The 27,421-nt window shown below is 43.8% G+C and overlaps 4 protein-coding genes across 9 annotated transcripts in view; 3 read left to right on the top strand and 1 right to left on the bottom strand.

The window, feature by feature from the left end:
* Positions 1–6,737, bottom strand: part of LOC117642401 (NFX1-type zinc finger-containing protein 1-like) — a 38,350-nt gene extending 31,613 nt beyond the window's left edge. For 2 of the 4 annotated variants that reach the window (XM_034380565.1, XM_034380566.1), the window contains exons 1-2: positions 6,566–6,737; positions 5,484–5,824 (exon numbers count right to left, since the gene is read on the bottom strand). In XM_034380565.1, the coding sequence (XP_034236456.1) occupies positions 5,484–5,824; positions 6,566–6,578 (354 nt within the window). In that variant the 5' untranslated portion in view covers positions 6,579–6,737. The remainder of the gene's footprint in view (positions 1–5,483; positions 5,825–6,565) is intronic. The other 2 variants (XM_034380564.1, XM_034380567.1) reach the window with 1 other exon arrangement.
* On the top strand, positions 2–2,818 carry LOC117642407. The gene is made up of 2 exons (XM_034380590.1): positions 2–1,535; positions 1,883–2,818. The coding sequence occupies exons 1-2, from the start codon at positions 232–234 to the stop codon at positions 2,463–2,465; spliced, it is 1,887 nt and encodes a 628-aa protein (XP_034236481.1). The 5' UTR covers positions 2–231; the 3' UTR covers positions 2,466–2,818.
* Positions 6,738–9,490: 2,753 nt separating the features above from the next.
* LOC117642427 (gastrula zinc finger protein XlCGF71.1-like) lies at positions 9,491–11,928 on the top strand. Its single transcript, XM_034380646.1, has 3 exons — positions 9,491–9,533; positions 10,655–10,750; positions 11,012–11,928. The coding sequence occupies exon 3, from the start codon at positions 11,058–11,060 to the stop codon at positions 11,781–11,783; it is 726 nt and encodes a 241-aa protein (XP_034236537.1). The 5' UTR covers positions 9,491–9,533; positions 10,655–10,750; positions 11,012–11,057; the 3' UTR covers positions 11,784–11,928.
* Positions 11,929–14,023: 2,095 nt separating this feature from the next.
* LOC117642434 lies at positions 14,024–23,801 on the top strand. Of its 3 annotated transcripts, none has more exons than XM_034380671.1 (4): positions 14,024–14,179; positions 15,153–15,343; positions 15,976–16,218; positions 23,725–23,801. In XM_034380671.1, the coding sequence occupies exons 2-3, from the start codon at positions 15,162–15,164 to the stop codon at positions 16,214–16,216; spliced, it is 423 nt and encodes a 140-aa protein (XP_034236562.1). In that variant the 5' UTR covers positions 14,024–14,179; positions 15,153–15,161; the 3' UTR covers positions 16,217–16,218; positions 23,725–23,801. The 3 variants fall into 3 exon arrangements, with proteins under 3 accessions (XP_034236562.1, XP_034236560.1, XP_034236563.1); XM_034380669.1 differs by lacking the exon at positions 23,725–23,801 and adding an exon at positions 19,036–19,376; XM_034380672.1 differs by lacking the exon at positions 23,725–23,801 and adding an exon at positions 19,036–19,376 and having other exon boundaries at positions 14,063–14,179; positions 15,135–15,343.
* Positions 23,802–27,421: the final 3,620 nt, after the last annotated feature.

Here is a 27,421-nt window from a genome sequence, read left to right as displayed (position 1 = left end):
TTTTAGCATTGTCAATTCCTCATCCTCCTCACTTCTTTGCAGGAAAAGTTCTCCAACAAATGTGGACTGGATGGGGCTCTGGGCCTCTCAGAAATCCACGATGTCATCAGAACGTCCAGAGGATACTCAATCTTCGAAGAAATTAATACCATCAGCAAATTGGATTCCTATATAAAAACGAAAAGTAGCTTAGTTCCCCCAGAGAAAGAAGTATTTCTGAAGACGACTGTTATGCGAGGCAACAGACAAGTGGACATCGATGTTGATTATGGATATTGGGTACCATTTATCCCATCCCTGCAGCAAGTGCTCTCCTGTCCTGAGATCTTAAACTGTGTGGATAACCCTCTACCAGTTGAGGAGGGTGTATTTACTTCTCCACTTGATTCCTATTATTATCAAAACCATCCTGTTGTGCAAGCCAATCCAAAGACTCTGGGTGTTGGCACTTACACAGATGGAGTGGGTGTGACTGACACTGCAAGCAGTAAAAGTGCCGATCATGGTGTTACTTTCATTTATTGGACTTTACTCAATATTTATCCTAATTTGAGATCATCAGTTCAATCAATATTTCTTCTAGGAGTGATAAAAACCAGTGTTCTAAAGAAGTATTCATTCACTAGAATTATGAAAGACTTTGTGGACAGTATGAAGAGTTTGTACAATGGAGTGAATTTTGATATCAACAATGAAAGAAGAAAGTTTCATGCAATTCTGGTTTTCAACTCAGGTGACAATCCTGCTGCTGCTAGTTTAGCAGGTTTTAAGGAAAGTCACTTTGCCAACAAGGTCTGTAGGCAGTGTCTTGCGCCCAAAGAAGACTTGTACAAATACTTTGATGAATCAAAGTTCCCTGCTAGATCTTACCAAAGTCACATCAATCAAGTAAATGAAGTTTTGGAATTTAGAAGAACACAAGGTAACAGGAATGAGAGGGATCCATCGGTCACCTATGGTATCAACTCAAGGAGTGTGTTTATGGATATCCCTTTGTGTGACGTGACAAAATGTTTTCCACAAGATCTCATGCATGACACAATTGAAGGTACACTGCGCCTTGAAATTTGTCTATTACTATTACATGTAATTGAAAGTGGGAAAATGTCACTCTCCACAATCAATCAGAGAATTGCCTTATTTAGCAAGTATTTTGGAGTCAACAAGCCTGCACATATTGAAAAGGATCATCTGGATAAGAAGAAACTCAGGCAGTCAGCTTCAGAAACATTGAGTCTTGCTTACATGTTACCTTTTGTTTTAAGGAAAAAAAACATGGTAAGTGGAAAGATGGAGTCTGTTTGTGCTCAGAGAAACTTGGACTGTTTCATCCTAAGATTGGAATTACTGGATCTCCTAATGTCCAGAGCCATAAGACTTGTTGATGTTGAAAGAGTTCGATCCATGACAACAGAGCATCACCTGCTTTTCAAATCTCTGTATCCTGGCTTTGAAATCCCAAAACTCCATTTTGAAATCCACCAGGCCACCCAAATTCTACTGTTTGGGCCTCCTACACAGCACTGGTGTTTCAGGTATGTTTATAATTTTTATCTATTGATTGAACTTTTTTTTTGCTCTAAATAAGTGTTCTTTTTTCTCTTAAATTATTGTTCTGCAAATATACTAGAGAAAATGCTCTGCTTGGGCTATGTAATTGCTTGTGTTTCACTTAATATTCACAAAGAGAATCAAACATAAAAATGTATACAAGTAGAGTTATACTAAAAGTGAACTAGTCCTAATAAATTTTATTTGAAAGTAACAAAGAAACAATTAAATCATAAATGGTGTAGAAAAATTTTCCATTATTCATGAAAGAAAAGCAATCATCATTATCTATTGTACTTAATGACTAACTCTTACGTTTGCTCTCTTCCAGATATGAGTCAAAGCACGCTTTCTTCAAAAGGCTGTGCCGCATCTTGCGTTCGTTCAAGAACTTAGCAGGGACATTTTCCAAGTATCATCAAAGACACCAGGCTGCGTTGATGATGATAAGTACCAAGAGAAACGAACCATATCTAAAAGAAGGAAGTTCTTTGGGTGCCCCTGTCAGGAAGTTGGTGAAGGCCGTACCTGTTCATCACCAGCAGCTTATTTCTCGAGTATTCCCTGGCATTTCTCTTAATGACAATATCAGTGTTTACAAGGTATGCAAAGTTAATGGGGTGAAATACCGAAAGAACTCTGCTTTCATCACCTCCCTTTCTAGTCCAGTTCCACTTTTTGGCAATCTCCTTGCCATCTATGGATACCAAGGAAAGGTTGCTTTTGTCTTCAGACAGTTGAAGACATACTCCTATGAAAGAGAGCTGAAAGCATTTAAAGTTGGTAATCTAACTGGCTTTAACTTGGATGTGATGCCAGTCTCCCAGTTGCTGCACCATCACCACCTTCCCTTCATCAAAAGTGTAGGTGCTAGCTATATTTCTGTGCCACGCAAAAGTTTTTCTTTATCATAATGTTGTAGGACATAGAACGTGGCTGATCTGTTGTGATATTGCATGTGCATGACACTGAAGATTAATTGCTAAGTTTTGCCCAGATTTTACTAGATGAACTATTGTAATTCTAATAAGGATGTAAAATTTATAATAGATCTCATATTTTTCTCACCAAAGCTCAATCTATTTTACTATGTAAATAATTGGCTGTGCTCTTTTATTTGAGGTAGGAGTTCAAGTACAAAAATAAACATACATTTAAAAACATCTTTTATTCATCTCAAAAAGGCACGGCCCAAATAATCCCCTTCCATATATCTAAGGAGACACAACTGATAAAAACTAAACATCACACATTTATTTGGAAACAAGCAAACTGATGCACATACGGTAGTCTTGATTTGATGCGCTGCGGGTGGAGACAGTGAATGGGGCAGTGATTCCCTGTTAACAAAATTAATGGGAATTATTAAGTTGTGAACACAGGGATGGAACATAAGTTATGCATATGGAAGCATAATGAGGGTTTTAAAAGAAATAGTACATGAATTCAACTGTGCTGAGACTCAAAAGACTTGGACAAAAAAAGAAAACAAACAGTTTCTCTAAGAATAGAAGGCAATTGATTGAAATATTTGTTCTTTCTACTCTCATTATTTTCTTGATATACGATTTATATTATCTTCATTAAAGTCTCTGACATAAATTTGCTTTAAATTTAAGTAGTAAGAAATCCAAAGACAAAATGTGATAAGATTTTGACACTAGGCTCAAGATTGATGAAATAAATTTAGATGCCTTTGATTGCAAATAATCTTTCTCACCTGGTAGTGTGACCAAAGTGCACACTAGGCCCAAACATCCATGACAAAAGATAACACATTTATTTGGAACCAAGTGAACCGATGCTCTTCCGATGTTTTGATTTCATGAACGGCTTTGTGGACACAGGGCGGAGAAAATGAACGGGGTGGTGAGTCCCTGTTAACAAAATCAATGGGGGAATATTAGTTTGTGAATGTGGTAGGGATAGAAAATAAGTTATGAGAAAGGTTTTGAGAGGAAAACATTTTGAAATTACCTGACAAACACCTGTACGCAGCTGTACTTGTAGTTGGTGAGTGGTGCATTGAAAGATGCTGCAAGCAAACTGCCACAAGCTGGACACCTGAAACAAAAAGCAGAACACACAACAGCAAGACAGCACACACATTTTTCTTCACTCCACACAATGGTTTCAGACAAACAAGAGGCAGCAGTGCAGACAGGTTATGCAGAACATGCACCTAAACTAGATCAATTTAGAGTCCTGGCAAAACTCCATGTTATGAACGTAAAGTCCGCGAAAAATGTGAATATTAGAGTTTGTTCACGAGCAAAATAAATTTGAGAAAAAGAATGGAGACAAGAAAGCAAACGCACACAGAAGTTTCATGCCATCGGACTCACGCAGCGAAAGTTGTGGTGGGTGTTTGCGTTCAGGAGCAGCCGACGCACTGTATGCAGTTCCGGGTTATTTGCACCATAGCTCTCCTGTATGCACGCTCAACAGGTGAGGGCGTATAATGACCCAAGGAAGAAGAACGGAAGAAGAAGATTCATTTTGTTTTGAAAATGGCTCCATGTTTTGCACCAAAACTTAGACAAAGTGATTCTTTCGATGGGTTTTGTAACAACTCGGACTGTGACAATCGGTTTTTGTCACGCTTGGTCGGGCTCGGCTAGTTTTCTAAGGCAATGAAGTGCCTTTTCGATACCAAACATTATCTCAAGGTTTCAAACAGTGTATGGTGTAAGGGCTTCCAGTGGGCCAGTGTCTTGAAGCAGCCTAAGGAGCCTAAGTTTGTGCCAGCCATCATGGACCCATGGACCCACTCAAAGTGGACTTTTATGTCTGGACATCATCACCACACTCCACACAAGGAAATGTCATCCTGCCACAGTCAGCCTATTCATATCCTAGTAAGTACTATTCATCCCTATGGCCTAAAAACAGGCGGAAAATGAAGACAGAAATGTCCACACACTGTAAGCACACATTCATCATGTAAAGTCTTACTTCTTATGCCAAGTTTATGCAATCCTGGTAACGACAGGACGGTTAATTTTACAACTCCAATCTTAACCAGAGGCGAATGGTGCTTGCTGTCCCGTGCGGCATCCATGACGCCAGAATATGGCGTTCCATTGACAGCGCCAAATCTTGGCGTTCTGGTCTGGTCTGGCCTGGAGAAGGGAACGCCAAATTTTGGCGCTCTCCATGGAACGCCAAGTTTTGGCAAGGAATCCGGAAACCAGGGATGGGAACGCCAAGACTTGGCGCTCTGGAGAGAGCGCCAAATTTGTGGCGAGTAAACTCGCCACAGGAATTGCAGTGGTGGCTAACACAGCGGCATGATATACAAATGTGGAGAACTCTATACTTGAAGAGTGAAGTCTGCGAACTCCGCAGGAACCTTCCTTTATGGATTTCAACGTTTGACCACAAAAATTACTCTGCAAATCCAAGTGTACGACAAGTCGACACTTTTCGGCGTAGACCAGTTTGTCCTACGCTTGGAAGTGTCGACCAGTTGGGTCCGACGCCTGCAAATGTCGAACAAGCTCGTCCGACGGCTGTAAGTGTGGGGTCGCAAACAGGAAACTTCTGTGCTTGTAGTATGCCGAGGGACAAAGAATGTCCTACATACTTGGGCGTCGGCCACAGGTAGTCGACACTTCAAAGCGTCGGATACAACTGGTGGATACTTGCAAGCGTAGGAAAAACTGGTCTACGCCTACAAGTGTTGACTCGTCCTACACTTGAGTTTGCAGTGTACTAATCCTTCGGCAGTGGCGATTGTTCTTTCCTTTGCCACTTTTATGTATTCCAAACTGATAGACGACCCAACCAGTTGCGGTTACCTTAATGATGGGTCGGGCCACCTTCACAGGCCTTGAGAATTACGCCGCACCAGGAGTGTGGATTTCGCCAATTGGTTTGACATTGAAGATTTGAGCTATACTGTCCTCCAGAGCTGTCCTGGGTGAGCTCACCTGCATGTGATTCTGAGTGAGAAACACCAGGTTGTGGAACAGAAACCGCCTCTCTTCGTCCCACACGTACTTGGACGCGTCGAAGTGCACTTCGACGTCAGCGCCATTCAACTCCTTGACCTCCACACTGTAGCATGTCGCACTTTCCCAAAACGCCGCATCGGCCCGAAATTTGTCAAGCTGCTCCCGAACACTGCGAATGAAGGCTTCTGACACCAGATCAATGTGGACCTCGAGAAGATCTTTGACGTCCTTGTAAGGCCCAAATCTTTTTATAGGCTTCGGGCTTTTTCTGGGTTTTGTAGAACACAAGTCGGCGTCGGTGGGGAAGAGTGGTCCACCTGTGGCGCACAAAAATTGCGTATGAGGCGCATGGTAAATTGACCATAACCCTTGGCTTGGCCCACACCGGCTTGCGGTCTCTCGCCGCTTCCTGAAAAAGTGTGCACTCTGGTCCGCCCAATAGCAACAAATCATGGTAGCCACGACAGGCAAATCATATCAGAAACATTTTCAGATTACCGGTTTGTCAAACTACAAGCTGCAATCTTTTAAGTGAGCACTTGCAAACGCATGCTTGTCCTAGTGCACGCTTACATATACAGGAACACTACGTCATGTACCACTACCTACACCCAATTGGTAAGTACACCCGTACATCTTCATGCTTGGCCCTGTAACTCCAGGGTTCGCACGTGAACTTGTACACACTGCATTTGTATACCGCAGCGTATATACTCTTTTCTTAAGAGTTACGGGGCCAAGCATGGCATTGAAAGGGTGAAAGCATTAATTAGGCATTCGGCCTAGCATGCATTTGTGTGAATTACGTATGTACTATACAAACTTTGGGACCTCGAGTTCATGGATTACAGAACTCTAAGCAAAAGTGTTCGTTCTCTTTGAGGTAGGGCCGATAGTTTCGACAATAAATTAAATTATGAGCTAGGCCCATTGAGACAGTACACGGTAAAAACGTTTCCTGGTTTTTCCTATTGTAAAGGAATGGGCGATTTCCGGGGAGATCCCGCGAAAACCAGGAAACCGCTTTTATCGTGTCAATAAGGCTCAGATCAACTTACGGTGAAGCGTCATTGTTGGAGAACTGCAGACGAATGCAGCGGCTTCCCTTGGTCACTGAAGTTCACCGGAGAAAGATGCCGCACGTCCCAGACACACGAACTGCGCGAGTTCAGCAACCCAGACATCAACACACTCGCCGATGTCCATGACACTGACCAGCCACGCCGGTTTCAGACGCGACGTTTGTGTTATCTGTAAGGCATCAGCAGATAGCGAAAATAATTCCGCGATGGTGCACGGCTGTGTACTCTGTCAAGACCAGAGTCAAGACAATCTAATTAGCACGATTTAACTACACTGTGGCAAAAAGGTACGGAAAATTCTGTTAATTTTTTTGCCAGGATTCTCCGTAGCCCTCTTATCAATATTCTCCGTAGGCTCTTACAGTATTCTCTGTAAGTCCGCACAGTCTTCTCCGTAGGACCTGGCAGACTGTATAGTCCTACGGAGATCACTGTAAGGTCCTACGGAGAATACTGTGCGGTCCTACGGAAAATACTGTAAGAGCCTACGGAGAATATTGATAAGGGGGCTACGGAGAATTACCACAAGCTGTTTACAGAATTTTCCGTAGCTTTTTGCCACAGTGTAGGAGGTCCCATCTAAAACAGGCGCCAAGTTCATATCCTTAGGGTGAGAGTAAAGTTATTGCACGCGTCACAAAAAATATTGGCATGTTGGAGGGAAAAGGATGAAAAACGGAATGAACATTCACCTAGTACAGCGGGGTACGCTACAAGATCTACCGATTGCTTCGCACACATCAAAAGGAGGGTAGTTCAGCTTCAGACCGGACTGGGCTTTTCCACGCACACGCATAGGCTATGTGCTTGGCTAATACACTCCATAGATACACTCCCGTAGATGTGATGCGTACTATTGAACATAGTGCTTATTGCCCGACACGCGGTGAATTAAGTACCGAATGGTATCCGAATGGTCAAGGTCATATCTACTTGACACGAGCGTTCTATCCAGAATGCCTAGCAACTGACCATTAAAATCACGAATCACTCCGCTCTACAGCGCATGTGCATGTCGGGAGCCTTAATCTATACTTCGTGGTGCGATAAGCTGAGAAATGCACGGATCGCATCAGTGCACCTGACCCTGACCCGATAAGTCTGCGGTAGACAACAGCAGCTGCACTTCGGACACTTGAAAAGATTCGTGAGCAGACACAACACTGAACGCCAGCGAGTGCGACACCACGTTCGCTTACACGTGAAAACTGACACGGGAGGATTGATACCCGGGGAATGCCTCGCTGGGATCGATACCCGGGGAATGCCTCGCGGGGATCGATACCCGGGGAATGCCTCGCGGGGATCGATACCCGGGGAATGCCTCGCTGGGATCGATACCCGGGGAATGCCTCGCGGGGATCGATACCCGGGGAATGCCTCGCGGGGATCGATACCCGGGGAATGCCTCGCGGGGATCGATACCCGGGGAATGCCTCGCTGGGATCGATACCCGGGGAATGCCTCGCGGGGATCGATTCCTGGGGCATACCTCGCCGGGATCGACATACCCGGGGAATACCTCGCGGGGATCGATAACCGGGGAATGGGTATTTCTTTCCCAAGTCACCCGAGGTCCCGAAATCGATGTCTCGGATTTCGACGAAACTTTGTGGGTGTGTTCCCTATGTAGCAAAGAGCTCTAGAAAACATTTTCAACTTTTTGCACATTGTCAAGAACGGTCCGTTTCGCAATAGGGTACTTCGGAGAAGCCTAGATCGGAAGTCACCGACAGAAAGGGAGAAACAAATGAGCGTCGCGCGGCCGTGCTGAGCGGTGGTCGGGGTCGAAATCGGCGGAGTGGGGGTGAAGGCGGCGCGCGCATGCCACCCCCACTCTGCCGATTTCGGCCCCCACCACCGCTCAGCAAGGCCGCGCGACGCTCATTGGATTCTCCGGTTCTGTCGCTGACTTCCGTTCTAGGTTTCCTCCGAAGTATCCTATCAAACTGTTTAGGGCGGTGAGCATGGAAGCGCATATAGAATAGTGGCTAATCACACACTTGCGGTTGCAGGCCATCTTGCGGGGAAAGCTGCATCGACTCGAGAGGCTCTGTGGTCAAAGCCGTTGCGAAGCCGGGGCTCTCTGGACTACAGTGCATGGGGATCACGAAGGCATTGACTTGAGTGACATTTGCACCGCACATGTTTCGTGAGATGTGACTTCTGGAAAGATTTGTTTCACGTCGAACGTCGACGTTTTCCACATTTTGATCTGCAGTCGGCGTCGCATGGTTCCAGGTAAGGTTGAAAAAGTGTGATCACTAATTAATAGGGTACTTCGGAGAAGAGCTGGACCGGAAGTTGAGAAGAAATCAAGAAGAAGAAACGCCGGACTTGAATGAGAATGTAACTCTGCGGAAGCGGCAGAACGGCGACGCAGACGCTCGTTCTTACGCATTTCTCATACTTTGTTCTTCTTGATTTCTTCTCAACTTCCGCTCCAGCTCTTCTCCGAAGTACCCTATTGAAGCCTCCCTTAAAGCAACTGAAACAGAAGTCTGGCTTTGCGCTTGCGTACACCGCGATTCCTGAAGTCCAGTCCTGAACCGCTATTGGATTAGGAAGAAGTTCTGTTCTTCCAGATATTTAAGTTACTGGACACTGTTCACAGGGCCTGCACTCTGAAATCTTTACAAACTATTGTAAGCCTTGCAAAGAAAAGCTGCTTGTAATAGCAAAGAATTTTGAGCAAACGTAAGCTCTCAAAGAAAACACTTCGTAATAGAGTACTCCCAAGAAGCTCTGGCCCGGAAGAAGAAGAAAAAAAAACGGAAGTAAGAAATTGCAGTTCCTGGGAGAAATGTACACTGCGCATGAAGTCCGCAGCGTATATTTCTCATAGAAAACTGCAATTTCTTACTTCCGTTTTTCTTTTCTTCTTCTTCCTGGCCAGAGCTTCTTGGGAGTACTCTATTTACGAAGTATTTCTTCGTTCAACAACGTAAATGAGTTTGTAGTATGTATACAAACGTTGTACGTCGTCGTTCTTTTTGTCCCGAGGCAGGTTTCAATAGCATTTAATCATGCAAGGAATTTAAAATTTTAGGATAGCAAATGAGTACGAATCAGTACGTTAGTGATGCGTAACATCTGTCTTTGTTCGGATTGAAGTACTGTAGTCGACACCTAATGCTGGTGCAGTACTTGAACTGCGAGGCTTCTTTGTCTGTCCTTAGCCACTGCAGCCTTTACGGTCCATTAGACGGATTTCTCTTTCTTGTTGATTTTCGATGAGTTCGAGCCTTCCTAATGTTCGTTTTGGTGTGATAAGTCAGTAGCCAAAGACTTGGATCCGTAACCCTAACCCAGATTTTTGGGACAATTTTTTGATTTGAAATCCTGCGCGCAAGGATTAAAACCCAAATATCGACCAAATCTAAAAAGTTTGCGAAAATTCAAAAAGTGCCACCAGACCCGCAACCAGAGATGGTGTAATGGTAAAAAGGCATGGAGAATCCAATAGTGATGTACATTTTCATGTCAGGGTGACCAATATGTAAGAATAGAAGGCTGAAAAGACATAAAAAAATTACAAATTTCACTATTTACCTCCCCCTTAAGAAGAAACTAATACCTTAATGCTCATGGATTCTCGCGTGTTGATTCCTCTTGTCCGGCACTCGCTGATGAGCGCAGATTGTTTCGAAACATGGATGATGCAATTTTCAGCACATCGTCATGACGCGTGTTTCAATCCACCAGTTGAGTGTCATCTGTGCTGTGAAAATTTATAGACACTTAATGACAAAATTGTGTCTGAAATTTTTATCTCTTTTAAATGATGACAGTCTTATCTCAAATTGATGACATTTTCATCAAAGCTCCTCTACTTATTGCTTGGGCTTGACAACAATGTCATCAATTATTTTGATGACTTTGTTGTAAGAAAAATATGCCTAGAAATGGTTATCAAGTGACGACACAAATTTTCACAGTGTGCTGGACGCGTAATTGTACCATCGACGTGCTCGAAATTGCATCATTCGTTGCACGAAAAGAGTCCCATGAAAAGTTATGCTTTCTATTCCAACCCGTCTGTCACGTCTTTTTTCAATTTTGCAGTCATCATAACTCAATCCAACCTCGTCAAAAGACAACGTTTCATTTGCAACCCAACCAGGACCCCGAGCGGAACGAGCTGCGACCGATTGATCATAGGTATGCACTGAGAAAACCTTATTTTATGCCTTAGAGAGAAAAGCAGTTTGTTGTCACGAAGTATTTTGAGCATACACAAGCTTACAAAGAAAATGCATACTTCGTAATTTAAGAATTATTTCTTTGTATAACAAAGTAAATAAGTTAGTATAATGTATGCTGAAAGCACTTCGTAAAGTTTAAGCGTGTGTGCTCCCTCCATCCAAGGAATTGGAACCCCCATTGAGTTCAGGGGTTCTATACGAACTGTTGGTGTTGCAGAGCTGCGGTGAAAGGAAAACCGTGCAAACCCGGTCGTCCATCGAAAATGCCCGCCCAATGCGCAGTGTGCAAGAAGGCGTTCCCATCGCAGTCGGCGCTGGCTGTGCACCTCCGCACCCACACCGGGGAGAAGCCCTTCGAATGTTCAGTCTGCAACATGAAGTTTAATGTAGGTGGAAACCTTCGAAAGCACCTCCGCACTCACACCGGGGAGAAGCCCTTCGAATGTTTGGTCTGCTACATGAAATTTAGTGAAACTGGAAACCTCCGAAGGCACCTCCGCATCCACACCGGGGAGAAGCCCTTCGAATGTTCGGTATGCAACAAGAAGTTCAGTGTAGCTGAAGGCCTTCGACAGCACCTCCGCACTCACACCGCGGAGAAGCCCTTTGAATGTTCAGTCTGCAACATGAAGTTTAATTTAGCTGGAACCCTGAGAACGCACCTCCGCACCCATACTGGGGAGAAGCCCTTCGAATGTTCGGTATGCACCAAGAAGTTTAGTGGAACTGGAAACCTTCGAAGGCACCTCCGTACTCACACTGGGGAGAAGCCTTACGAATGTTCAGTATGCAACCAGAAGTTTAGTGAAAGAGAAAGCGTGAGAAGGCACCTCCTAACCCACACCGGGGAGAAGCCCTTCAAATGTTCCATATGCAACCAGAAGTTCAGGAAGCTGGGAACCTTCGAAGGCACCTCCGCTCTCACACCAGGGAAAAGCCCTTCGAATGTTCAGTCTGCAACAAGAGGTTTGGTCAAAGTGGAACCCTGAGAACGCACCTCCGTCTCCACACCGGGGAGAAGCCTTTTGAGTGTTCAGTATGCAATAAGAAGTTAAGGCATGCTGGAAGCCTTCGTAGGCACCTCCGCACCCACACCGGAGAGAAGCCCCTCGAATGTTCGGTATGCAACACGAAGTTCAGTCGAGCTGATCTCCTCAGAGCGCACCTCCGTTCTCACACCGGGGAGAAGTCTTTCGAAATGTAAAGTCTGCAACAAGAAGTTCAGTCGAGCTGGTCAAGGCACCTTCGCACCCACACCCAAGTGGGCTATCTCTAGTGGTCCAATCTAAACGTTGAAGGGTCTCGCGCCGAAACCATCTTGTAAGCAGCATCTTTGCTAGATGAATCATTCAGCTGTTAAGGTTGCATTGCCGCCATTCTGTTAGATTAGTTTACAGCCGCTGCTTCCAGTGCAGCCTGCAGTTTCAGTCAACAGTCCCAGAAAGGCAAAGTTCAACTGCTTCATTATCATGTCAGTAGTTTCTACATAACTTAGAGATGACCTCATCTGATCAACGTGATACAACGGTTTAATGCAGTTGTACTAGACCTTCATTGTCACTGTAGTGTTTTTAATGTTTTGTGATGGATGCTAACGTTGTTTGTACGTTTTACGTAACTGACCCGCAGGCACTGCCCAGCAATGTACTTTTACATTTTCCGAGACGGCGTATCAGGGAAAGATTGACAATTTTGTGAGATGATTTTGTGTTGTATCCAACTAATAAAATTTTGACTCCGCCAACACTTGCTGCTCGTTCTGTCTGTTCTTCCTCGTCTTTATAACCACACGCACCACAAATATTGATCCAGGAAGCGGAAGAAGGGAATAAATTGACTTATCTCCAACTTTGAGAAAAGACCGCTTTTCACGTCATGTGCAGTTGGGATAGTTCTGAATTGACACTAACGGTTGGGATTGTCTTGGATCTGCTCTTACACTAAAGATTATTCTAAACAACGCAACCAAAGTCAATATTGACTCCACTCGAACATTGTCGACAGGAGATAACATTTGTTAGCAGGAGTGAAACGGCAGCCTAGTCACACTTTGGTGGTTAGAGCATGAATTTGAGTATTTTGCCTCAAGCAATCAATTCTCGCTCCAAGGAACCATGGTAGGGCTTCTTTTTCGTGAAATTGACAAATGAAGACTTTGCCGTCAATTTGGACCTGCGATCTTAAGAAATCTTAAGATATTTCTATATTTCTTCTATATTTCTTGAAAATATGGCCAGACCCACTTTTGGCTTGGGATTTCTGGGAATAACTTCTACTCTTCACTCTTCTTTACGCAATTGGTAGAAAAAATCGTACTGAATCCAATTAGCACCTGCCCATATTTTTACGCCCAGCCGTCAAGAAGTCGTGGGATTTCGAACACTGTGCGAAAAAACCACAGTAAATCCCGTTAATTTTTTTGCTGGGATTTACTGTAGTTCAGAACACAGGATTTACTGTGTCTGGCTACAGTGTTTGCTGTGCCAATTACAGGATATTCCGTACTCTACTCCTGTGGTACTGTAAATCCCGTACAAAGTACAGTAGATCCTGTAAAAAAAGTACAGTAAATCCTGTACTCTGAACTACAGTGACAGGAGTCGCAACGAACTGGCTCTCAAACGAACCTGTTTCTAAGGTCTGGTCCGAACTTGCTTTCAAGCGCGAGAGCAAGTCCGGACGGCGCATGTCCCGGGAAAATAAAAACTAAATAAAAAATAGTTTTTTCAATGCGCTGTGATATCGCACCATACGTGCAATGCCACAGCCATATTGCACCTTTGGTGCAATGCTTCCCGCAAAGGCCCTATGCTAATACATGGGAATTGGGAGGCATTGCACTTCATGTGCAATGCTTTCGTATTGCACCAATTGACGCTATACTCATAGCGTTTGGATTCTCAGTGTCGACCGACTGCAATCTGCTACGCAAGGTACAGGGTCCCATCGCGTGGCGACACAGCGCTCGGGGCCTCTCCAGCGTCACATCCAAGGGTATGCGGCACTTACTGTGGATACACAAACACAACCTTAGACTTTTCCTTTTTCGTATTTAATTTTAGGATAAAAATTAATCGTCCTCGACTCGACGCTCCAGCTCGCCGGATTTGAACCTCCTCCCACTCCCTGCGGAAGCGGGGACTGTCACCGGAAATCGACTGATTGCGAATAAATACTTTAGTTTAGGAGATAGCTGCGGAGCCTTAACGCCGCACCTCGATGCGTCACTATCGGGTTCTCGTGTTGTGAAAAGCCGGCGTCACGGACTTGATAAGATTATCTGATGGCCACGCTCAGTCCTGGTCCGTGTGGCTAGTATTCGCGTTCTTGCCTCGCAAGCGTCAACCCAGCCCTCATCGAAATTCCATTTTTACTCGTAAACAAGGTAATTTTTCACCCGTCCTGTATTTATGAAACAAATACCAGATATCGAGCATGACGCGTGCTGTGCGTTGAACGTCCGTCGACTTCCCGTCGTACGATCTTCTCAAAATTTGGTATCCAGCTTCCTTAGAACCGCCCTTTGGCGGCGTTTCCGATCGGAGCCCCAGGGGCGCTGGCAGGTGCATTAAAATTTACATCGTTGGCTTGAAGGCTTTCGAACACTGCAAAAATTTTGGTTGTCACTTGATGATTTCAAGGCTACACTCAAAATATGGGGTGCCCAGTAACTGGGCGCCTTTGTCGCCCGCCCCACTTTTTAGGGTGCCAAATGTCGCCCAGTTTCTGGGCACCTTTGTCGTCCAGTCTCGGGGTGGACAATCATACAGTAACCGGCCCTTTCCCATGGTAGGGCATGCTCAGGTGTCTAGTTCCTGGGCGACTAAGGTGCCCAGATTCTGGACACCTTTGGCACCTTAGTCGCTGCTGAGCCATGTGTGAAGGCAGGTTCCTTAATGGTTTGTCCACCCCGAGACTAGGCGACAAAGGTGCCCAGGAACTGGGCGACATTTGGCACCCTAAAAAGTGGGGCGGGCGACAAAGGCGCCCAGTTTCTGGGCACCCCATGTTTGGAGTGTAGTTGAAGGATGTCATCAAAACATTTGATGACATTAGTAGTCACGCCCATGCAATAAGTGAATGAGCTTCGGCGACAATGTTATCACTTTGTGATGGCATTGATGGCATTGACATCATTTGCAAGTTAAAAACGAAATCCACGATTTTGCCATAAAGTGACAACAAAATGTTTAAGTGTAGAAGCGTATGAAGGGGTATGGTTCGAATCGAGGCGACGAGACGGTGCGGGTTTCGTCTCTTCAAGTGCCCTTCGTGCCCTAAATGTAGGCGCGATCCGCAAGGTGGTTAATTAAAAACTTGTTTGAATAAATCACTTTTAGGTCTTGCCCTTTTTTTAGCTCATCGCCATGGAGTGCAAGTGTAACACCCACACCCATGAAGCTTGCGGCCCGCGGCTCAGCGAAAAAGAAGAAAGGCGCTATATGGACTCGGCAATCGTCAATATTCTAGGCGACTTTCCCGAACGCAAAGGCTCTCTGGAAGAGATTGACCAGAGCTTCAATTTTGGTGAACTCTACCAGAACGACAGGTGAGCCAAAGAAGCTCTGGCCCGGAGCAAAAACGGAAGTCAGAAACGACAGTTAATATGAGAAATATACGCGGGGGATATGCTCCAGACACCATCCGCAGCGTGCATTTCTCTTAGAAACTGTCATCTGTGACTTCCGTTGTTGTTCTTCTTCCTCCGGGCCAGAGCTTCTTTGTAGTGCCCTATTGTGCTTCGTGGCCCTAATACGAAGCATTTCTTCTTAAATGGAAGCAGTTCTACAAAGTTTTAGTTCCATTTTTTAGTGTGGCACAATTTCAAGCTTTTATCTGACCAGAAAGTCCTTATTCTATAATTGTAGAAAATATAAATTTCTCTTTCGCGTCAAAGTCTCTTTAATTTGAGAGCTGCCCCCTCCACCTTTTCCACCCCACCCCCCACCCCCGTTTAGATCATGCTTGGGCCTTTGCAGCTCTTCCAGTGAACAACCCAAAACCGAATTGCTCGAAAATGGCCGAGATGTGTTTGTATGCGATGCAAGACGTCTCTTGTACAAAAACCTTTCTCTTTTTTTTTAAATTCTTTTTTATTATTTTGAGGGCCGTTCCTCGGGAACTTCATTTTGTTGAAAATATTCCCTGTGCTGCAGCCTAAACCTTCATTTGTTTCCGCAGGCAACTGCACTGGAAGGAGATCAAACGGTCTGGCAGTGTTATTGCGGCCAACAAGGAGCACGTCCAGTTCTCGTCCGAAGCCGTCATCCACTGCATCCAGGTGGTGGACATGCAGCTTGATGGCGAGAACGCCGAGGTCATCGTGGAGGACGGCGGCATTGGTCAGAAAAACGTGCTGCTGAGATTGAAGAGCCTGCGCAACAGAAACATGCACTGTCTGGTTATTATCTGGGGACAATAAAGGTATGCTGATGGAGTTGATTGTATCTTTGGACCTCTAAGAAGGATCATTTCATTTAAGATTTACACGATCTGGGAGACCACGAACGATTTCGACAACAAGTAGTTTGCTCAGAATGGGTACTTAAATTTTTTACCTCTTCTAAAGATTCATTTCTGAAAAATGGCTCGATATGGACGAATTTTGTCCAATTTTCATGCTGTGATTAAAATAACCCGTGAAATGCGACGAGGAATCCGAATCAGCCCTCGGATTTGGTCGAGCTTGATAAATAGTGGCGTAAATTGGGAAAAAAAATATTAAATATTGAGACGGGCCCATCTACTCTCGTGGAAAATCCAAATCTGGACTTTTAAAACAGCTTAAGGGGAGGTTCTGGTGAAAATCTTGCCATTTTCCAAATGGATCCTACAGTCATAATTTGTTCGGAATATAAAATTTTTCATTGAGGAGACTAAAATTTGACTTCTGAAGGCACATGCCACGCTGTAAACCCAGTCGAAGAGTCTTTTTGAGCCTATTTTGGCTGTATCTTAAAAAATCTCCTTGCGCATACTATTTTGTCGTAAAAGGTTGACCTTGACATTTGTCACTTCTTTGACTCATTTTCAAAAGATTCTGGCATGCAGAGCTCAAAACTTCCATTATATTATTAGTTATTAGCTTTTAAAGCTGAAAAGTCCGTAAAATTTGTCTATTTTGTACATTTTTGATCAATTATGGTGAAATGCTTGGTTAGAACGCTTGCGAATAAAAATGCAATTGATATTTTGATATGTGCATGCCGGCATTTTCAGAAAATGAATCGAAGAAGTGAAAAATGTCTAAGCCAACCTTTTACGACAAAATAGTATGCGCAAGAAGATTTTTAAAGTTATAACCTAAATGGGAGAAAAAGGCTCTGCGACTGGGTTCAGGGCATAGAATGTGCCTCCCCAATGAAAATTTTCAATAAATACTTGATAAGACATCAAATTTTAAACAAATTTTCACAGTGGGACCTATTTTGGAGAAAATAGCATTTTCACCAGAACCTCCCCTTAATCGTAGTTCAACTCCTAGGCTTTCCAAATCTGGTTTCGCACTTCCTCAGGTGCAGGCTGCATTGAAATTTTTGCTATGCAAAATACACATGTATTTTTCATCATAAAATTTCAGCATTGAATGCTACATTATTGCGGTTGATGACGAGAAAGGAAATTTTGAGCCGAATTTAACGGTAGTTATCGAAGCGCGATCGGGTCGGCGAACATAACAAAAAATGTCAACGCATAATCCACCATAGACAATCAACTATATCCATAGACCAACTGCTTCATGGCCAGGCGGGATCCATGTGTTACGCCGCTCCCTGATTGGTTGGCATCCTTCGCGTCCACATTTACGGGTTTAAAACTTCTCGAATTTTAATTTTGACGATTTGCGTCCATTTAGCCTGCTAAAATCTATGTCTCTATGTTTTTCATTTTTTAATAAGCGTGTTGTTAATAATACCAGGTGTAACACAAACACTCAGTTGGCGACAGGAGCGGTGTTCCTCTGTAAAACTTCCTTTGAGGCTCTAAAGTTAAAGTTTGTTTTTAAAATCGAGCCGCGTGATGACATTCCTCATTTATGTGCGCTTCTTTTTCATTCACTGAAAGTAGCTCAACATGGACTTGAAGTGGTATAAAACTGGTCGACAAGTGTAGCCTCGACCTCACCAGACTGCCTCGGCGTGTGAACGCCGCGTCCTGATTGGTCGGATTGGTCGAGACGATACTGCAAAAAATAAGAGGCTGGTTATTTTCGAGGCGGCTGGAGGGCTGGAACGCTAACGCGAGCGGTGCTCCTCTGTAAAACTTCCTTGAGGCTCTAAAATTACAGTTTATTTTCAAAATCGGGCCGTTTGAGGCCATTCCTCATCTATGTGTGCTTCTTTTCACCGCTGAAAGCAGCTGAACATTAACTTAAGTGGTTTAAAACTGATCCACAAGTGCGGCGTTGACCGCTCCAGGCTCTTACCCTGGGCATAGACAATGTATATAGCGTGCGTTATCGGGACCTACTGTGCCAATCTTGTTCTGTAAGTATCTGATTTTGTCGGCTGACGACACTTTTTAAACCTTTTTCTTTCATGTAATGTCCCCTAAAGCACTTGTCATTCGCAGGAACAGTCTCCTAAGTGATTCACAAAATCATGCGTAGCTGCGTCTTGTGATTCTCGGACCAGTCTACGGGCTAGTAATTGGCCTATTTTGCCGACTAATGTTATATTGTGGTGTTTTCCCAGTTTTTGGTATTATCTCACTGTAGTAATTTATGCTCGGATCTACTAGTTACCATCCAATAGGCATGGTTTTCCGAGTAGGAATTTGATAATTGAGTGCATTGAAGGTTATGATTCCATCATACTGATATTCTGAATTTCATTTATCTCTCATCTACATCCGAATATGGAAGTCAGGGGGTAGAGGTGCACACAATGGAAGAAAACCGGAGAGAAATTGTGTTTGAAACTTTTATTCAAGTAGTGACAATCAGAATAACCACAAATCTAGGACTCGACAGAAGTCTGCAACTGCCAAATATTATTTTGGAAAGAAGTCACGAAAGGATTTAAAAAATAACAAGTCAACCAAAAACATGGATTCATCTTGCTTATATATAGTGCTTTGAACCTAATCATAAAATGTGCACATGATTAAATTTTGACTCAGAGATAAAATTGAAAACTAAAGACCCAACAGAACTCCCACTGACAACCTAAAAATCTATGTAACTGATCAAGGATTCGATTTCAAATGCGTTCTGACAGCAACTCTTTTTCTTTTATTCAGGCATCGAATGACACGCTCACCAATGGCATGACCGAGGAACCGCCTGTAATGCTGCACTACAAACTCCAGGAACGCAGTCTGGTGCTCTTCATTGTTCAGTGATGATGTTAAAGCGTGCCAGCTGTCCAGTACTGCTAGGCTGTCATAGACCTGGGCCATGACAGCTTCAAAGGTCATAGGACAAAGAGAGGAGAGGGAGACGGCGGCAGTGCGAGCAAGGAGAGAAAAATCAGAGGAAAGGAAGAAGACCACAGGAAAAGCCTTGTTACCCCTATAAAGTGTTTAAAACTTTTATAATTGAGTCACGTTTCTGTTTATTAATTAAAGATCCTATAAAACTGTTTTATCTCTTTTAAATCTGCTAACAAGCTCTGAACCTGCCCCAGTTAGCCCTAGAGGCTCAAGTGGAAGGGGGCGTCGGGTCCCCCAGAGACGGGCCGAGACGCACAAGCACGTTGTCTCCAAAGCTTTTTTTTTTTAGCCAGATGCGCTATTTTTGTGATATTTTTGCGGACTGACTGGCGGTCCGAGGGCAAGGAGCCCTACATTTTTTTAAATTACGTAGGTTCCGCAACCTGAGCTGCCATGCCAATGCAGTATAAGGACAAAATTGTATTTTTTTAAATTTTTTTTTTTAAGAAAGTTGTTTAAATGAACGATTTTACACGCGGCAAAAGCGAATGTGCCTGCCTCATTACACCAGAAACACTTCTGTCAAGTTTCGTGACATTCGGATCAAAACTCGAGCCTCGAGTCACAGCGACGTTTCATTTGCATCCGCGCCTGTCGGCCCGTCCGCGCGTCGCCGCCACCGTCCCTGGTTTCGAAAGCGCTGCGCTTGCCCGCCGTGCCAGCCGCGTCCTCATTGGTCGAGCAGGCGCTCTGCTCGACCAATGAGGACGCGGCGTCGACCAATAAGGACGCGGCGTTCGCTGACCAATCAGGGAGCGGCGTAACACATGGATCCCGCCTGGCCATGGAAGCAGTTGGTCTATGGATATAGTTGATTGTCTATGAATCCACCAATAGGTACTTCGGAGAAGAGTCAGACCGGAAGTCAGCGCGATAACGGGAGAAACAAAGAGCGTCGCGCGGCCGTGCTGGGCGGTGGTGGGGGCAAAAATGGGCAGAGTGGGGGTAAAGGCGGCGCGCGCACGCTGCCCCACCATGCCCAAACTGACCCCCACCACCGCCAGGCACGGCCGCGCGACGCTCTTTAGTTTCTCCCGTTGTCGCGCTGACTTCCGGTCTGAATCTTCTCCGAAGTACCCTATTGAAACCTGCAAAAGGGGTTGGCAGAAGGTGGTTACGACATAGGGGTGGGGTGGAGTCTGGGGGTGATCTTGATGTTACTTGTCTTGCGCATCCCTCATCCACAATTGGCCCTACAACAATATCGCCAAAAGCTTTATATTTTGTTCAAAGTCCGATTTTGAACAAAACATTGTGGCTGTATGTATTTTACCGGGTAGTTGTACTTTAAATTTAGATTTGAACAAAACCAAATACGAATCTGAAATCAGAACGAGGGGTGGGTGAATCACTGGTGCAGTGTACTCAAAAGTTTATATTTGTCGAAATTCGCTGGTTTGAGGTAAGATCTGATGTTGCGTATTGTCTGAAACACTAAATAAAGCCTCAAAGGTTTAAAATTGTGAAATTAAAGAGTTTTCTACGGTGTACTCACCCGTATTCATGTGTACACCAGAACGCTGAATGATCCGCCCCTTGAATCAGCACGGAGAAAGGGATCCTTTTAGGAGTGTTCACAAGCGTGATTTGAAAAATCTTGTTTTCCGGGACACCCTTCGGGCCGAGGGGGTATACACTATCAAAACCTGTGCCTCAGAATTTAGCTAAAAACACTCGAACAAAAGAAACAGTTTCATAACATCGTGGCCTCAGCTGGCATAAATTAATGAACGTTTCCTTGCGTGAGCGGTTAGGAAGACAAAAGCTAGTTCGCACCGCGCTTGGTTCACATCAGTTTACCCAGTGAGGAGGGCTGGTCACAGTCTTCAGTTTTGTTAGATGCTGTTAGAGGACTGTAACACTGAAAAAAGAAAGGTCAGACTTTGGACCCCTAAAACGGTCTTACTGAAATGTATACGACCGCGAAAAAGGGTCATACTTCGATGTATGACCGAAAAATGGCTATACTCTACAGCGTATCATATGTAAAGGCTGATTTATCCTCACGCTGAACAATAGCCATACTGTGAGAAAAAAGTACGTAAAAAGTACGGAACATATCTGATTAATTATTTGCCTGGACCGTCCGTACTTGCCAACTACGGAACTTCCGTACTTTTTTTTCGTACCCATTTACATGGGTTCATATGGAGCAAGTACGGGCGTTCCGTACTTTTCTCCGTACCTCCGTACTATATCTGTCGGTACCATATCCATACAAAAGTATGGAATTTTTTTACAGTGCAGTCTCGCTTATGTGTGACCCCTTTTTGGTCATACATTTAAGTATGACCTTTTTTCAGTCATACTTTTGGATCACCAAAAATCGGTCGGATGTCTCACCCTTCGAATTTCAATGAAGGTGCAATTGACGTATCCATTACTAACGAATTTTGAGTAAGCTCCTAGGTAGGATATGTAATCTTAAAGCCGCGTAACGCTCTTCCTTGATTCTACGAAGCAAGAAGTTAAATAAGCAGTTTAAAGAGTTTTTATTTATAATTTCACGATATTAGACGAGGTGTTTCGTCCGGGAGTACCTCACCTTGAGCAGTGATTGATTGCAAGAGAACACAGCAAAAGCAGTACATAGGATTCCCAAGCCCACCCTGAATGAAGAAATCTGCTGTCAAGGAGCCACGTGGGAATCCCATGCTGTTACAAAAAAAGAAAGTGGTAGAGAACCGACAGGGCGAGCAGAATTTGGTTCCACACCCACAAAATAGAGTCGAGCTACGATCGGTGCGGTTCTGATGAATATTTCCCGCCTCCATTTTGGACTTTCTTGTTTCTAGTCCAGCCAACCATAGAAATACCCTTCTAGACCCATTCTTTCTGGCTCCGTGGCTGCGGGAAGAACGTGCTGGAACAGAATTCACACTCGCTCGGAAGTACTCTTCGAGTCGGTTTCTTTTGTTTCTTAGTTCAAACTGGGGCGTCGTTGTCCAAATAGAGACCCCGCTCTTTCTTGTACGTAATGCTTAGCAATAAATATTATCAGGATGCGCTGATTTCATTGCACATTCTCCTTCTGTGTAAAAGCATATCTCTGGGAATCACGCAGGTACCCCTGGAAAGAATGTCGTATTTTTTTTCGGAACTTTACTAAATCTACGAAAGGTTCTCTGAAATTTAAGCGGATTCATGAAAGTGCGACGCAACCCTTGGCAAACTTGTACCATCTATCGCTTCGGTCATTCTCAATTGCTTTCTTCCACTGTAGGATGCGCTCTCGTGTTCAACGCCACGCTGCGCTACACCGCCCCCTTTCCTCCTGTAAAGCACACTCATTCCAGGAGCGTGGCATTGCGAGACGCTCGTTTCTGCGTGATGTAACGCTCGGGGACGAGAGTGCAGCGTTACGCAAGCGCAGATCTCCCCCCCCCCCCAGTGCGTACAGCAACCAATGGACAGCCCTTGAGACATCGCATGTTACGGGCAATGACATTACTGAAATCAAGCTGAGACCCCCGATTTTGCCTTTCATAGCGTTGGCTATCAATGCTTAGGGTAAAGTGCCGAACATGGATCGGGGTACCAATCATGGATCATTTTCGTTAGCGAGCCCGTACCGCCAAACCAATCAACCAATTTAATTTTTTCGAAGTTTTTCATGAAGTCTACACCTCTAACTTTCAGAATCACGCGCGGGGGCGCCGATCAACCTTACCGTTACCCTCACAGCATGCAAGTGAAAAAGTGCCTCTAAAAAGGGGTCCGAAAACGGCCTGTTTTCAGGTTAGGTTAGGAGTCAAAATTCAAACCGTAATTAAAAAGAATCCATTCATCAGAAATGTCTCAAAATTTTTTCGTGGTACCTTCAGAGTGTACTCTTTGAAAATTTAGGCGACCGGAAGTAATCGGATCGCCCCCGTCAAAACGCGAGGGGGGTGCACTCTACCAAAAATGTCCTGTAAATGCTGTTAATTTATTACCAGTTTTCACTGTAGGTCAATTCACAGCGTTTACTGTGATCTGCTCACGGGATTCACTGTGATCTTGTTCACGGTGTTCACTGTGATCTGGTCCCCAGTAAACACTGTGAGTTTGACGCCGCTGAGCACCGAAGTACTGCAAATCAGGCTCCAATTCACGGCGTTTACTGTGGCCAGATCACAGTGAACACTGTAACCGAGATCACAGTGAACGCCGTGAACTAGTTCACAGCAAACGCCGTGAATTGCATAACAGCAAACATTGGTAATAAATTAACGGCGTTGACAGGACATTTTTTGTAGAGTGTGGGGGGGTGATCCATGTTTGGGTCTGACCCAAACATGGATCACTAAAATCAGTGAAATTTCAAAGCCCTGTAAATTTCAAAGTATTTGTTATTCAATGCAGAGTTCTTGGGAGAAGGTTGTCTTTGTGGTAATCTTGAAGTGTGTCGAAGAAAATTTAGGTCATCGCTTGTTTGAGCCGAAATATGGGACATTTCTAAAAAGTGATCCATGTTTGGTAACCTTACCCTAATCGAGTCAGTTGGTTCCTCGGCAGCTTTCGTCTCAACTCGGACTAGTGCTGTAGAGCGGGTCGTCATTGGATTGGAGTGAGGCCGTTGCACAATGGAAGGAGGTTCTTCGAGCAGTGGTAAGTCAAAACCCAGCTGGAGAATATGACATGTTCGTCTTCACTCTATCGTGAAATCGCACTGTGCATGTATTTGTTCAATTTTGAAAGTGTCCTCACACAATAGGGTGCTTCGGAGAAGAGCCGGAGCGGAAGTCGAGAAGAAATCAAGGAGAACAAGGTATGCGAAATGTGTAGGAATGAGCGTCTGCGTCGCCGTTCTGCCGCGTCCCCAGAGTTGTATTCTTATACAAGTCCGTCGTTTCTTCTTCTTGATTTCTTCTCCACTTCCGGTCCAGCTCTTCGCCGAAGTACCCAATTAGTGCATGATAAATTCTTCTTATTGATCTGTAGGGGGAATAGCTCAATTCGGGCGGAATAGGGTACTTCGGAGAAGAGCTGGACCGGAAGTGGAGAAGAAATCAATAAGAACAAAACGTCGGACTTGTATATCAGAATAAACTCTGCGGAGCGGCAGAACGGCGACGCAGACGCTCATTCTCACCAATTTCGCCTACTTTGTTCTTCTTGATTTCTTCTCAACTTCGGTTCCAGCTCTTCGCCGAAGTTGTACGCGACGCACTGTGCAGGCAACTGTAGAAAATATTTCAAAACCGATTAAAGACATTAACTGCGCTGTGCATTGTTGCGTCGAGGCTACTGGTCTGATTTATGTTTCCATATTTTCTGCTCTCCAATTCAAAGGAAACTTTTGGCTTTATGGAATTTTTTTTTCGGTGAATCAAGAAATGCATAGCCTACTAACAATTAAAGCTAAATCTTGGGTCATGTAGTGAAAAATTTCTCCAGACCGCTTTTTTCCCTCATTCTTTTAAGTACACTGTTAAAAAAAGTCTGAAAATTCAGACCATTTTTTTCAGACTTCCTACTCTGAAATGGGAATTCAGACTCAAGTCTTAAAGTTCAGACTTTAGTATAAATTTTTTGAGTGTACAGTCTGAAATGCGTTTTCAGACCGAGGAGATGAAAATTCACAATTGATGCTCTTAGTTTTCAGAAATCCTTGGTCTTTCTTGTAGATTCAGACCGCAGTCCAAATTTTTTATCGCCTGGTCTGAATACAATTTGTAATCTCTGTATTTCTGAAGTCAAAATCATGTCGTCATACACAACATTTAATAATGGTATGTGAATTACTTGAAAACCGATGAGTAACTTCGGTATGGACCGTCAGGACCCCTAACGGACGGCTGCGCCAAGTCGCAGCATGTAGTCGGCTCGACGCTCCTCGGAGACCACAAGCGCCACACGGCTTAGTGGATAAGGTGGCTGCCTCGTAACCCGGAGGTCCGGGGTTCGAGTCACAGTGGCAGTACCAAGTTTCGGTACAGTTCGAGGCGCCATTCTCTCAGAGGAAAGGTCTACTGATTAGATCGACGAAGAATATTTTAATTTCGGAAGCTCTTACGATTTAAACAATTTGCGGTCTGAATTTTCAGACTATTCTCTTGTCTATATTATCAGACTAACTAAGTCAAAAATTTCAGATTTTCACAATCTTGTTTTTCAGAGCAATTCTTACTCTGAATATTCAGACCAACGTTATGAAAATCTGCTTTTGACTATTTAGTCTGAATTTTAAGAAATTTTTTTTAACAGTGTAATAAAACCTTAGTTAAGGTAAATATTTTCGTCAAAAAGTTTAAAGTCGGTTAGATTTTTATGTAACAAAAAATGCTAAGAAAGTTCCCAGAAATTTTCCTTCAGGCTTAACTTCCGAGACTTGTAATAATTTTGGGGAACCGAATAAAACTTGACGTTAGGAACAGATGCCGGGGTCTGAGTCTGACAGTTTCATTTAAGTATGCAACTTTTCTCACTTGAAAGGAAATCATTGCCACAACACTGCACGTAGAATTCTAACGGCACAGTGGCCATTATGATAAACGTCCGTCCTCAATAAGTTTCTTATTCCTTGGCCGTACACTTTGCAATCTAATTTTTTTAAATTCAAAAATAAATTATATCTGCATCTTAAGGGGGGACCCTGGTAAAAAAATCGCCAAAATTGCCAAAAATAGTATTCTCAAAGTTCATAGGTAAAAATGTGCATACAAGGTTTCAGATTCAACAGGTTGAACACCTTTAAGCTTTTGTTTGCATACTTGCTCAGATCTGTGGGGAAAAAATCAGGGAGACTCGATCATCCCTAGTAGTGTCATAGAATTGACTACAATGGGCCTTATATCTGCAATAGTTTTCAAGAAAAAAATAAAAACAATTTTTTTAACATTTTTTTTTTAAATTTTTAACAAAAAGTGTTTTTATTTTTTTTCTTGTAAACTGTTGCAGATATATGGCCCATTGTAGTCAATTTTATGACACTACTAGGGATGAGTCTCCCTGATTTTTTCCCCACAGATCTGAGCAAGTATGCAAACAAAATCTTACGAGAACCAAAATTTTAAACGTTTCGACTAAATCTCCAAAAAATGTCCAAAGTCACTTTACTTTAAGCCAAAATGAAGCTTTCTCAATCATCTAAAAGGGTTTTAACACAGAAATTGTAAAATCTTGAACCCCACTACACCAAAAAAAAAAATTCCAATGCTAATCGCATTGCACGGTGTTCCCGTTTTCATAACTGGTTTAAAAGTGAGATATAAACAAATGTGTAGAAATTGTGGTTTAAAAAATAACAAGTCAACCAAAAACATGGATTCATCTTGCTTATATATAGTGCTTTGAACCTAATCATAAAATGTGCACATGATTAAATTTTGACTCAGAGATAAAATTGAAAACTAAAGACCCAACAGAACTCCCACTGACAACCTAAAAATCTATGTAACTGATCAAGGATTCGATTTCAAATGCGTTCTGACAGCAACTCTTTTTCTTTTATTCAGGCATCGAATGACACGCTCACCAATGGCATGACCGAGGAACCGCCTGTAATGCTGCACTACAAACTCCAGGAACGCAGTCTGGTGCTCTTCATTGTTCAGTGATGATGTTAAAGCGTGCCAGCTGTCCAGTACTGCTAGGCTGTCATAGACCTGGGCCATGACAGCTTCAAAGGTCATAGGACAAAGAGAGGAGAGGGAGACGGCGGCAGTGCGAGCAAGGAGAGAAAAATCAGAGGAAAGGAAGAAGACCACAGGAAAAGCCTTGTTACCCCTATAAAGTGTTTAAAACTTTTATAATTGAGTCACGTTTCTGTTTATTAATTAAAGATCCTATAAAACTGTTTTATCTCTTTTAAATCTGCTAACAAGCTCTGAACCTGCCCCAGTTAGCCCCTAGAGGCTCAAGTGGAAGGGGGCGTCGGGTCCCCCAGAGACGGGCCGAGACGCACAAGCACGTTGTCTCCAAAGCTTTTTTTTTTTAGCCAGATGCGCTATTTTTGTGATATTTTTGCGGACTGACTGGCGGTCCGAGGGCAAGGAGCCCTACATTTTTTTAAATTACGTAGGTTCCGCAACCTGAGCTGCCATGCCAATGCAGTATAAGGACAAAATTGTATTTTTTTAAATTTTTTTTTTTAAGAAAGTTGTTTAAATGAACGATTTTACACGCGGCAAAAGCGAATGTGCCTGCCTCATTACACCAGAAACACTTCTGTCAAGTTTCGTGACATTCGGATCAAAACTCGAGCCTCGAG

This window comes from Thrips palmi, unplaced genomic scaffold, assembly GCF_012932325.1.
Source record: "Thrips palmi isolate BJ-2018 unplaced genomic scaffold, TpBJ-2018v1 HiC_scaffold_16, whole genome shotgun sequence".
In the NCBI taxonomy this organism is placed as follows: Eukaryota; Metazoa; Arthropoda; class Insecta; order Thysanoptera; family Thripidae; genus Thrips; species Thrips palmi.
The sequence above is the reverse complement of the archived record's forward strand: the minus strand, read 5'-3'. Positions and strand labels throughout refer to the sequence as shown.

Coding starts and splice junctions, on each gene's coding strand:
- LOC117642407 (XM_034380590.1), top strand. CDS start 232: ATGCGAGGCAACAGACAAGTGGACATCGATGTTGATTATGGATATTGG. Junction 1,536..1,882: donor ACACAGCACTGGTGTTTCAG/GTATGTTTATAA, acceptor GCTCTCTTCCAG/ATATGAGTCAAAGCACGCTT.
- LOC117642427 (XM_034380646.1), top strand. CDS start 11,058: ATGCCCGCCCAATGCGCAGTGTGCAAGAAGGCGTTCCCATCGCAGTCG.
- LOC117642434 (XM_034380671.1), top strand. CDS start 15,162: ATGGAGTGCAAGTGTAACACCCACACCCATGAAGCTTGCGGCCCGCGG. Junction 15,344..15,975: donor GAACTCTACCAGAACGACAG/GTGAGCCAAAGA, acceptor TTGTTTCCGCAG/GCAACTGCACTGGAAGGAGA.